Source organism: Tupaia chinensis, unplaced genomic scaffold (genome assembly GCF_000334495.1).
Source record: "Tupaia chinensis unplaced genomic scaffold, TupChi_1.0 Scaffold138910_1, whole genome shotgun sequence".
NCBI classification, from domain to species: domain Eukaryota; kingdom Metazoa; phylum Chordata; class Mammalia; order Scandentia; family Tupaiidae; genus Tupaia; species Tupaia belangeri.
In genome coordinates this window covers 1,876,825-1,888,561 of record NW_006198801.1, presented here as the reverse complement: position 1 = coordinate 1,888,561, position 11,737 = coordinate 1,876,825, and the positions used below count along the sequence as shown (strand labels likewise).

At 54.4% G+C, this 11,737-nt stretch overlaps 1 protein-coding gene and 1 pseudogene across 4 annotated transcripts in view; both read left to right on the top strand.

The window, feature by feature from the left end:
- LOC102498578 (F-box only protein 17) overlaps positions 1–9,847 on the top strand; it is a 42,228-nt gene extending 32,381 nt beyond the window's left edge. For 2 of the 4 annotated variants that reach the window (XM_006161738.3, XM_014592943.2), the window contains exons 3-7: positions 645–1,000; positions 1,555–1,666; positions 5,921–6,016; positions 6,800–6,935; positions 9,402–9,847. In XM_006161738.3, coding sequence (XP_006161800.1) covers positions 661–1,000; positions 1,555–1,666; positions 5,921–6,016; positions 6,800–6,935; positions 9,402–9,545 — 828 coding nt within the window. In that variant the 5' untranslated portion in view covers positions 645–660 and the 3' untranslated portion in view covers positions 9,546–9,847. Of the gene's footprint in view, positions 1–644; positions 1,001–1,554; positions 1,667–5,920; positions 6,017–6,799; positions 6,936–7,204; positions 7,482–8,156; positions 8,509–9,401 lie in introns of those variants that run through there. The other 2 variants (XM_014592944.2, XM_014592945.2) reach the window with 2 other exon arrangements.
- Positions 9,554–11,585, top strand: LOC102477835 (myosin light polypeptide 6-like; annotated as a pseudogene).
- The last annotated feature ends 152 nt before the right edge of the window (positions 11,586–11,737 follow it).

Sequence of the window (11,737 nt, the reverse complement as noted above, 5' to 3'; positions counted from 1 at the left end):
GAAAAATCTCTCTCAAAAAAAAAAAAGAGGCAGTGAGGCCAGAGCAAAATTATGAGAGGGTCAGTGGATGACACACAAGGTGGGGTTAGTGACCTTTCTACTCTGATGACATGAGATTTGCAACTGGGGGTTGGAAAGGGCAGAGGGAGAATGGTCTGGAAAGGGCCATAGAAGGAGAGGTGGGCTCCGCTTAGATAAGGCGGCAACAGGAATGTTCAGGGAAACTGAGGAAGAGACTTCGCTGAAGATGGGTCCTGAATTCCAAAGGCCAAAGAGCTGGACCGGGTTGGGGGATGGGATGTCTTCTTCCTCCGTGACGTTTTCCTGAGTTTTCAGGATGCTTGTGGTCATGTATGTGGCATTCTTGGCCTGCCACAAGTGCCCACCAGATGAAAGCTGTAGTTAGCAGCCCTGGTGGGGTCACAGTCAGACCAGGGGTCTTTTGCCAGAGGAGTAAGGGTGGGGAGTAGACCCAGGATCCCTTTCCCGATCATCACCCACAGTCAGAAGGTGAGAACTGGGTCTCTGGCCTTTTCATCCACGGATCTGATGGGGTCACAGTCAAGTCCCAGGGGCCTTGTGCCCTGGAAAGGGACATGGGGTGGCCTGGCTGCACTGACCCACCAACCCCTCTCGACCCGCAGGACGCCAGGGCCGGAGATGGGCGCCCGGCCCTCGCGGCGGCGGTTGCCCGCGGACCCTCCACTGGCACTGGACGCGCTGCCCCCCGAGCTCCTCGTGCAGGTGCTGAGCCACGTGCCGCCGCGCGCGTTGGTGACGAGCTGCCGCCTGGTGTGCCGTGCCTGGCGCGACGTGGTGGACGGCCCCACCCTGCAGCTGGCCCGCGACCGCAGCGCCGAGGGCCGCGCACTCTACGCGGTGGCTCAGCGCTGCCTGCCCAGCGGCGAGGACGTGGAGGAGTTCCCGCTCTGCGCCCTGGCGCGCTACTGTCTGCGTGCACCCCTCGGCCGGAACCTCATCTTCAACTCCTGCGGAGAGCGTGAGTACCTGGGCAGGGCGGGAGAAGGGGAGGGCCGAGTGGGACCCAGGGGACCGCTGATGTGCTGGATGCTGCCCCCGCGTGGGCGAGTCGGGAATGATCCGGCCGAGAAAGAAAGAGCCAATGGACGAGACAGCGGGACCCAGCCGGGCTGCGAGAGGACGGTCCGGGGAGGTGGGCGGGGCTGCGGAAGGCAGGGCCAGAGCCTGTGAAGCTGATTGGACGCCAGTGGAGGGGCGCTTCCAGAGGAGGCCGCTGGGGAGGCGGGGAAGGATTGGGGGAGCGGCGCCTGGCGCGTGGCGGGAGCCCCGGGGCGGGGCGGGAATAAGTCGCGTAGTTTGAGAGGCAGAGGGAAAGCCGAGCAGAGGGGCGGGGCCGAGGGGAAAGAGCCAGTGGGGGAGAGTGAGCGGTCTCGGGAACCGGGAACGGACCCTGGTGGGAGGCGGGGTCGTAGTGGAAGAATCCGGGGAGGGGGGGGACCGGCCTAGCTGTGCGCTCCGCAACTCTCCGCGCGCTGGCGAGCGAGTCCCTTACGTGCAACCTTGTATTTTCAGAGGGCTTCAGAGGCTGGGAGGTGGAACACGGTGGGAATGGCTGGGCGGTGGAAAAGAACCTAACCCTGGTGCCCGGAGCTCCTTCCCAGACCTGCTTCGTGACTTCTTTCGAGTGAGTGGGCACTGGCCCGGAGGAGGAGAGGGGCCCTACCCCAGAATCCTCAGCGTCACCTACCTTCACCCTCTCCTTCTGTCATTGATTCATTCAGTGAATAAATACTTACTGAGGGCTTAGAATTAGAGTTGGAGACATTAAACACAAACAGTAAAACAACCACGAAACCATTTTTTTCCCCCTTTTTTTGGAGAGGTTTTTGCTTATAGGGCACATGCGCTGGCCAGAAAGAGACAGAGAGACAGAAAGCAAGAAATCACTCCCCAGGGGGAATGGCCAGGCCACAGTCCCTTCTCCTCCATTCTCCTCTCGAGATCTTGGGCATGTACACACACGCGCCCAGTGTGAGTTTAAGCCACCAGGTCTGGGACTTGAACTGAGGTCGACTACATGGGAGTCCAGCAACATAGCTATATGCCATCTGCTGGTGCCATAATTATACAAGGCCCGCCCTCACACACCACCTCCAGGCTCCTCCCTGCCTCAGAACCTGACCCTGATCCTGACCTGGGGCCTAGTGCTTGGCCCTGACCTACATCCTGACCTGGGCCTCAAACTGCTTACGTCCTGGCTTCTGAGAGTGCCTGCCTATGCACTGCGCTAGATGGAAATCTGCAACCAATATTTTAGAGGGGTGACTATACTAGACACTTTACATAAACCTCGTAATCCTGGCAATGGCCCTGTGACATAGGTACTATTATTGTTCCCCTTTTATAGTAGAAAAGGGAGGCACAGAGATTGACAAATGTCTAGTTAATGATGAAGTCAGGATTTGAACCGGGGTAATCTGACTCCAGAGCTTCTGCTTGTGGTAAATGCTACAGAGACAGCAGAACAGTTCGGTTGTCTCTTACCCTCATGCCCTACACTCTCATTCCTTTCTCCCAAAGGCTACCCTTCCCTTTTTTTAGGCTTTTGCCATAGGGTACATGTGCTTGCCAGTGAAAGCCGGTGAGAGGAAAATGAGAACTCACCCTCCAGGGATTTGGGGCACCCACACACACGGCAGGCACAATTCTCAATCTCCCAGGCCAACTCAAACTGGGTCAGCCATGTGGGAGTCCAGTGCCTTTAACAGCACGCCGCCCGCTGGCCCTTAGTCTACCCTTCTAACAGGAGATTCTCCATTCTTGTACTTGCCAGTATGTTAGGGGTGAAGTGATACCTCGTTGCTATCTTTTTATTTATTTATTTATTTTTAATTTGCCAGAAGACACATGTGCTCGCAGGAGACAGAAAGAGGGAAAAACGAGAAAGCACCCCTCCATGGGGGATAGTCATGCCACAACCCCTCCTCCTCCATTTCTCCTTCCTCTCACAATTGTTTTTTAAGAATTATTTATTTAATTTTATTATTGTTGTTTTTAATTTATTACAGGCACATGTGCTTACCAGAGAAATAGAGGGGGAAAGTGAGAAAGCCAACTGCCAGGTCTAGGTCTTGAACCATGGTCAGCCATGTGGGAGTCCAGCGCCTTAACCACCACACCACCTGCTGGCTCCCTCTTCTCAGGATTTTGAGCATGTATGCACACACACCCAGCATGTTTCTTAAGCCACTAGATCTGCGATTCAAACTACACTGTCAGCCGTGTAGGATCCAGCCACCTTAACTACCTCACCACTGACTGGCCCTCACCTTGCATTTAACTTGCATTTTTCTATTTATGATTTATTAAGCATTTCTTCGTGTTTGTTAGCTTTTCGAATTCTCTCTTTCGTAAACTGTTTAACATTAGGATGGATGTCTTTTTCTTGTTGACATGTGTTCTACAAGTTCCTTATCCAATCTGGAAATTAGAGACGTTTTTTCCATTCTGCCATCTGAATTAACTCTGTCCATAGTATTCTCTTTGGGACAGTAGTCTCTTATTTTCATGTTACCATATTTTTATCTTTCTTTTCTTTTTGTATCTTTTTTAAAATCAGCGTGGCAGCCTTTCCCCTCTGTGTCTCTATCCCATCCGGATTTTTGGCAGGCATGCACGTAGGCCTGGTGTGTTTTTACACGCTATCAGGATTTTTTTCAAGAGATTTCTGCTATAGGATGTATGCACTCACCAGAGAGACAGAGAGACAGAAAGTGAAAAATCACTACCCCCCAGGAAGGATGGCCATGCCGCAATCCCTTTTCCATTGGTTTCTCAGGACTTTGAGCACACAGGTACACACACACCCAGTGTGAGTTTTAAGCCTCCATGTCCAGGACTCGAACTGCAGTTGACTACGTGGGAGTCCAGCAATGTGACCATCACGCCATCTACTGGTCTCTAGAGTCAGGATTTGAACCACGATTGGCTATATGGGATTTGCTTTCCCACTGGACAGCACTCAGCGCTTAACCACTGTACTACAGGGCCGTCTTCTTCCTTTTTCTTTCCTTTTCTCTTTAAAATTGATGTTCCTGGAGTTTTGTTTAAAAATATTTTGGGACCAACCAGGTGCATGGTGGTGAAGGTGGCTGGAGCCCACATTGCCTACTGTGCAGTTCAAGTCTAGACCTGGTGGCTTGAAAAACATGCCCGACACACACGCACGCATGCCCAGAATCCAGAGCGCACAGGGAAGTAGAAGGGAGGCAGCCTGCCCATCGCCCCAGGGTAGTTTCTCACTTTTTCTCTCTCTCTGGTGAGCTCACATGCTCTATAGCACATTAATACATATATTTTTAATTTACATATATATATGTATATCTTTCCCCACACACACACACCCCTAGAATCCAGCAGTATTCTCTTCTCTACTGGCTGCTAGCAAGTAGATTGTTTCCTCTCACATTTAGGTCTTTAATCTACCTCTGAATGTGGCGTTAGGTAAGGATCTACCCCCCAACCTCCCAATGCATTGAGCCAGTTTTTCCAGCAGTCTTGTAAAGAGTCACCCATTGCCTGTGGAAGGTGGTGCCACCCCTCTTTCCTATGAACTGCCCACACGTTCCTAGTACTGTCCCCTCCCCCCTGGCCGAGTTCTCCGTCCTTTCACCAGGACTACAGAAGTTCCGTCATTATGGCACATTCCCTTTAGGGGAGAGGGATTGTTGACGAAGGTGTTGGCAGACCACATGTCCCCTGCAGGACTCCAGGCTAGGAGCCGAGGGCCAGGGCATCACCACTACTGCCCCGGGTCTACCAGGGGGAGAAGGGGAAACGGTTACCAAAGCATGAGGACAGAGAAAGCTGGGAGGAGGGGGGCTGTGGAGCTGAGCTCTTTCTTCTAGGGTCCCAGCAGTCCTTGGGAGGGGCTCAGAAAGAAAATACCCTGATTTTCCTCTCTCCCTTCACTGCCATCTCCCGCAAGAGTTTCCCAACTGGGAGCAGAGTGAGAGAGACTAGTCCACGCAGGCCTCAGACCTTGGGTCCCCACTCTTTAGAAGGCCCTGGGGCGGGACCAGCAGTTGGCATAATGGCTATGTCGCTGGACTCCCATGTAGTTGACCACGGTTCAGGTCCCAGACCCAGTGGCTTAAACTCATGCCGGGTGCGTGTGCGTGTGTGCTCAAGATCCCAAGAGGAGAACGGAGGAGAAGGGATTGCAGTGTGGCCATCCCCTCTCGGGGGTGATTTCTCACTTTCTGTCTCTCTCTCTCTGTCTTTCTGGAGAGCATACGCACCCTATAGCAAAACCCTCTCCCCCGCCCCCCCACAAAAGGCAGCCCTGGAACTCTCTGTTGGGATGTCTAGTATGTGGCCTCCATTTGTACTCGTGTCCTGGTTCCCACAAATACAGGGGCAGGGGGAACCAGCAGTTAGCGTAATGGCTATGTCGCTGGATTCCCACGTAGTCAACCGCGGTTCGTGTCCCGGACCCGGTGGCTTAGAACTCACGCCGGGCATGTGTGCGTGCGTGCCCAGGATCCTGAGAGGAGAATGGAGGAGAAGGGATTGCGGCGTGACCATCCCCCCTGGGGGGTGATTTCTCGCTTTCTATCTCTATGTCTCTCTTTGTCTGTCTGGCGAGCGCATGTGCCCTGTAGCGAAAACCTCTCAAAAAAAAAAAAAAGATACAGGGGCAGGCACGCATGTGGGTCGGCCTCCCAGAGCCCAGAGCAGGGTGCAGAATGGCAGAGATGTACAGCCCGTCACACACCTTCATGGCTAATAGTGCAAACCCCGAGGGCTCCTTTAGCCAGGCCTACCAAGGGAGGCATGTCGGAGGTGACTTCTGGCTGTGACTTGAATGCCAAGACTGCCTGCTCCACCCGACTCTCACCCCCTCCCGTCCCTGTCCCTTGGCCTCTCTTCGTCCCAGGTGGTGCTTTAAGAGGCAGCTGGTGGACCTGGTGATGGAGGGGATGTGGCAGGAGCTACTGGACAGTGCCCAAATTGAGATCTGCGTGGCCGATTGGTGAGTGACAGTGGCAGCCTGACCCCGGGGGCCCCAGCAGCGCTGGCAGTGGCTCAGACAGTGCTCTGCGGCAGGAGCTCCTCGCCAGCGCCCATCAGCTGCAGGGGCCGCTGCTGTTTCTCTGCATCCTTGCAGTGAAGCTGATGGGAACGGGGTGCCCTCCTCATGGCACAGCTGGGATGGGAGGCCTCCTGGCGAATCCCTAGCCCCCACTGTACACTCCTCCCCGCCCTCTTCCCAGCAGGCCCCTGATTGTCCACATGGCCTGGTCCCCTCTAGAACAAGACACCCCCATCACATCCAACTCAGCACAGATCCTCAGGGCATGTGGATGCCCACGGCCTCTGAAAAGTTAGGGGCATTATGCCCTGAGGACTGGGGCTCAGAGGGGGCAGAGTTGGGACCAGATTGCTGAGTGGCTTCGGAGCCTGCAGAATTACAATTCTCCTTCCCAGAGCATCTGTGTTCTTCCCCAAAGCATTTGAGCTCTTCCTTCAAACTCTAGCACATCCACAGAAAACCTAGTCTCTTTCCTGGGGCTCTGGCTCCTCCCAGAGACCACCAGGCTCCTCCCCTGGGGTTATGGCTCCTCCTCCCCGGAGTACCGTATACCCCTACCCTCAGGGCCACCCAGAGGTTCCCAGGCCAGGACCTCTCCGAATGTGCAGGTGTGTAGGACCCTCAGAGAGATGCAGGGAGGCTCCACCCTCAGCCCCCCTCTCCCCCAACCCAGAGAGCTGGCTGGGTGCCAGGGGTATCTGAGGCTCACTGCCCCCCTGCCAGGTGGGGCGCCCGAGAAAACTGCGGCTGCATCTACCGGCTCCGAGTCCGCCTCCTGGACGTGTATGAAAACGAAGTGATCAAGTTCTCGGCGTCCCCCAACCCGGTCCTTCAGTGGACGGAGAGGGGCTGCCGACAGGTCCGACAGGTGGGTCCAGACCTGCTTCCACTCACCCGACCCGCTCTTACCCTGCTTGTTTTCCGCTCGCCGCCCTCAGTAACAGCTGCTAACCATGACTGAGCCCTCCTACCTCCCAGGCCCTGTTCCAAGAGGTTTACCTGGCTCGTTTCATTAGTGCCGAAGCCTAGTAGTTCAACATTTGTTGAGTTTCTTCTGTGTGCTGGGCACTGCTCTGGGTGCTAGGAATGCAGCGGTGACCCAAAACCCTTGCCGGGTTTCTGTTCTAGAGTTGAGGAAACGGAGGCACTGGGAGTTGAAGTGGCTGGTCCAAAGCCACAGTAAAGCGTGCAGGGCCTGATCCACCCAGGCTGGCTCCCGAGGAGGCTTTGCTGTTGTAATCATCGTATCTCTGATCAAAGTATACTGGGTGCAGTGGTGTGGGCCTGCAATCCCAACTACTCATGAGACGGAGGCAAGAGGGTTGCGAGTTCAAGGCCTGATGGAGCATCATAGCAATAAGACCCTGTCTCTCTTTTTTTTTTAATTTTTGCTATAGGGTGTGTGTACTTGTGTTGAGGAGGAGAGATAGAAATCACCCTCCACTCCCTGAGAGGATGACCATGTCACAATCCCTGCTCTTCCATCCTTCTCAGGATTTGGAGCATGCATGTACACTCAGCATGTTTTTTGGGCCGCCAGGTCTGGGACTCAAGCCACACAGTCAGTCATGTGGGAGCCAGCTGCCTCGACTGCCATGCCCCCAGGGGCCTGACCCTGATTCTTAAAAGAAAACCCTACATACAACTTTATTATAGTAACCTTTTAGGTTCTTGCTTTCAGTCTTGCCTTTCTCTCTGACAACCCCCAGACATAGCATACAGAGAGATCCTATTAAAAAGTGTCACCCTGAAGCCAGTAGGTGGTGTGGTGGTTAAAGCGTTGGACTCCCACATGGCTGACTGTGGTTCGAGTCCCAGACCCAGCAGCTTGAAAATCATGCTGCGTTCATGTGCCTATGTGCCCAAAATCCCAGGAGGAGAGTGAAGACGGGCTTGTGGTGTGGCCATCCCTCCTGGGGGGGGTGATCTCTCATTTTCCCTCTCGTTGAATATCTGTTTATTTCCAGTGAGTGCATGTGCCCTATAGCCAAAAGGAAAAAAATAAAAATAAAAAGCCTAAACAAAAAATGTGTCACACATAATTCTCCCTGCTTGTAACCAACCCTCCTTTGGCTAACAGAGGAGAAGCCTGTGATTCAGCCATACAGAGGAGGCGGATGTTGAAAACATGCTAAGAAGGCCCTGCGCAAAAAGCCCTGTATGAGTCCACTGACATGAAATACCAAAAACAGGCAAAGCCAGAGACACACAAAGCAGCTTAGTGGTTGCCCAGGACTGGGGGCGGGAGGAATTGGGAGTGATGGCCAATGGGACACAAGGGTTTTTTTCTGGGGTGATGGACATGAATGTTCCAGAACTAGGTAGTGGTGATGGTTGTAGAACACTGTGGATCTACCAAAACCCACTGAGCTGCACACTTCAGAATGGAGTTATGTGTTACGTGAACTTTATCTCAATAAAAATATTGTGGGACCAGCAGATGGCATAGCAGTTACGTTGCTGGACTTCCACATGGCCAACTGCGGTTTGAGTCCTGGGCCCGGTGGCTTGAAAGTCATCCTGGGTACGTGTGCATTTGTGCCCAAAATCCTGGGAGGAGAATGGAGGAGGAGGGGTTGTGTTATGGCCATCCCCCCTAGGGGGTGATTTCACACTTTCCCTCTCACTGTCTCTGTCTCTCTCTCTCTGGCCAGCTCACACACCCTAAGGCAAAAACCTATCAATAAAATTTAAAATTGGGGGCAAGCAGGTGGTTTAGTGGTTAAAGGCACTGAACTCCCACATGGCCGACTATGGTTTGAGTCCCAGCCCTGGCGGCTTGCTTTCTCAACCCCCATCTCTCTCTCTATCTCTCTCTCTCGTTAATTTATAAAAACAGATAATAATGATGATCAAAAATGAAATTAAATAAACTCATTCAAAAAAATTTTAAATACAAATTTAAAAATAAATTGCAGAAAACAAGCCAAAGTCTGGCTATGGCCCTCAGGGCCCCACATAATCTCATCACCTCCCTGATACAGCTCCTCCTTCTCCCCTAACTCAGCTCCACGAGGCACACCCCTCCCCATAGCCTTTGCACTGGCTACTCCCACTACGTCCCACACTCTTCCAGAGCCCCGCGTGGCTCCCTGCCTCCTCCAGGTCTCTGGCTCACATCTCTACCCTGTGGGGCGTTGCTTACTCACTTGACTCACATGCCCCATCCCCGAGTGTCACTTCACCTGTGAAGGGCCTCGTGGCTGCCTTTGCTGCTGCATCCCCTAGAGCAGAGCCTGGCACCTGCTCGTCCTTGGGCGTCAGCTACGCATATGGGGGCGCAGGAGCCCACGGGCCTCACCTTCTTGCTCTCCTTTCCCCACAGGTCTCCCACGTCTTCACCAACTTTGGCAAGGGTATCCGCTACGTGTCCTTTGAGCAGTACGGGAGAGACACACGTTCCTGGGTGGGGCACTACGGCGCCCTGGTGACCCACTCCAGTGTGAGGGTCAGGATCCGTCTGTCGTAGTCAACGGGCCTGGCCTGGCCTGGCCTTCCAGACGCGCTGCCGTCTGTCAGCCAAGGGTGGCTTTGCAAGTAGGAGCCAGAGGACGTCCAGGGGTAGCGGGGTTCCAGGTACCACCCCCGTTGCTGCTGCTGCTTCAGCGTGGTGGCCCTCTTGCTGTGTGAGGAACCAGGGACCCAAGCAGGCTGTTTACAGCCGCCTCAGCTCCCCAGGTGGGGTGTGTCAAAAAAGAACCAAGGCGGTTTGTTCTTTGCCTGCAGATTTTCTCACTTGGTAAACGGAGTCAAGAAGCAAAGGTCAAAGCAGGATGTATGATGGGGAGAAAGCTGCCCAAAGTGGGAACGACGACTCTGAGCATGTTTGGGGGCAAGCCTGTCACTAGCTGGTCAGTTGGGGTGGTGGACCAACCAGGGTATCAAAGGAAACCTCTTGTTTTGGGGAGACACAAATTCAGCTGTGAGCCATGGAACTGGCCATCTTAGCCGTAGCCCGCCTGCCCTGCCCCTCGGCACCTCCCCTTTGGGCTAGGCTGGTACCGTTCCTCTCATCAGAATCCCTCAGAGGCCAGCCCCCCATCTCAGCCCCTCCCGCCTTGTTCTGGGGCAGCGCACTTGCTGGGTAATACTCTCCCGTCTTCACACGCCTGCCCTCTTGTTGTACAGACCCCCAGGGGCAGGGCGTCTTGAAGGAAGGCACTTCTGTTCTCCCAACTCCTCGTGGATCTCCTTCCACTTCCCCAGCTGGGCACAGCCAAGAAACCAGCTTGGTAAAAGTGCCGCTAGGCCATCACTGCAGGAAGAGGTCCCACAGAGCGGAGAAGCTGAGGCGTGTGACTTCTCCAAGGGCCAGATGGCAGAGTTCAAGGCGGCCTTCCAGCTGTGTGACTGGACAGGGGAGGGCAAGATCCCTGCCAGTGTGGGGACATGATGAGGGCCCTGAGCCAGAACCCCACCAACACGTTAGTGCTCGAGGCCCTGGAGAACCCCGAGAGTGATGAGATGAACGCGAAGGCGCAGGACTTTGAGCACTAGCTACGGTGCGCCAAGAACAAGGACCAGAGCACCTATGAGCATTTTGTTGAAGGCCTTCGGGTGTTAGACCAGGAACAGAACGGCACCGCCATGGGTGCCGAAATCCAGCATGTCCTTGTCACATGGGGGGAGATGACAGAGGAAGAAGTAGAGGTGCTGGTGGCAGGGCACGAGGACAGCACTGGTTGTATCAACTATGAAGAGTTCATCCGTGGGGTGCGAATGGCCGACAACATTCCCAGTACCCCAGAACCCCGTGCCTTTCCCTCTGAGGCTCTGTATTTAGTCCTGAAGCATCTCATGCTCTCTGGTCACAGCACTTTCCCATGCTGTGTCTCCTGGGTGACATCTGCCATCAGCAGTCACCAAATAAACTTGCTCTCTGCCCCCACCCCCCAAAAATGGTGCTAAACGTGAGGCAGTAGGTGGACTCCATCGCACAGCTGCTCAAGAGAAGCGGGATCCCACATGGCAACCAAGGCCCGAATCCCCTCTGCCAGTCAGCCTGAAACACTGGGCATGTGCACGGGAGCCCAAGGCCTGGCGGAGGACTGCAGGAAGGGGCTCGGCCTCGGTGCTCGCCTTCCTCCCGCTCTCACATGCACATGTACACTGTACTGTGAATAAAATGAATTGTTTTAAAGGACCAACGGGCACCTTTTGTCTGCAGTCAGTGTGCTTGTCTGCCTCCAGCTCTGACCTAAAAGCCTTTGTGGTCTCGGGTACACCTGAGACCCTCAGGAGGCTGTGTGCTGAGCACTGTGAGGAAACGGAGGTGTCCAAAACCCAGAGACAGCTGGGACACACGGAGCAGCTCCCAGGCTGACAGCTCTCAGTATAAATGACCTGCCCAGGTCAGCAGCCAATCAGCAGGGGAGGTGGGGCTAGGACCGGAGATGGGCTCTGGTCCCGATGAGCAGTTAGTTTCCACATCTTCCAATCTACAGTGGCCAAGCACTTGCTCATGCTCATGTGAGGTCAGTATACTATCCGTGGCATTTTCCAAGGCAGGAAACTGAGGCCCACAGGGAGAACCAACATAGCAGATCACAGAGCAATGACGTGCAGGAGGCAGGCAGTGGTGCCCCAGTAGCACCACTGGTCCCACAGGGGATGGGCCTCGATGAAGTCCTGAGACTCTGCTGAGAGAATCTCTCTCTCTCT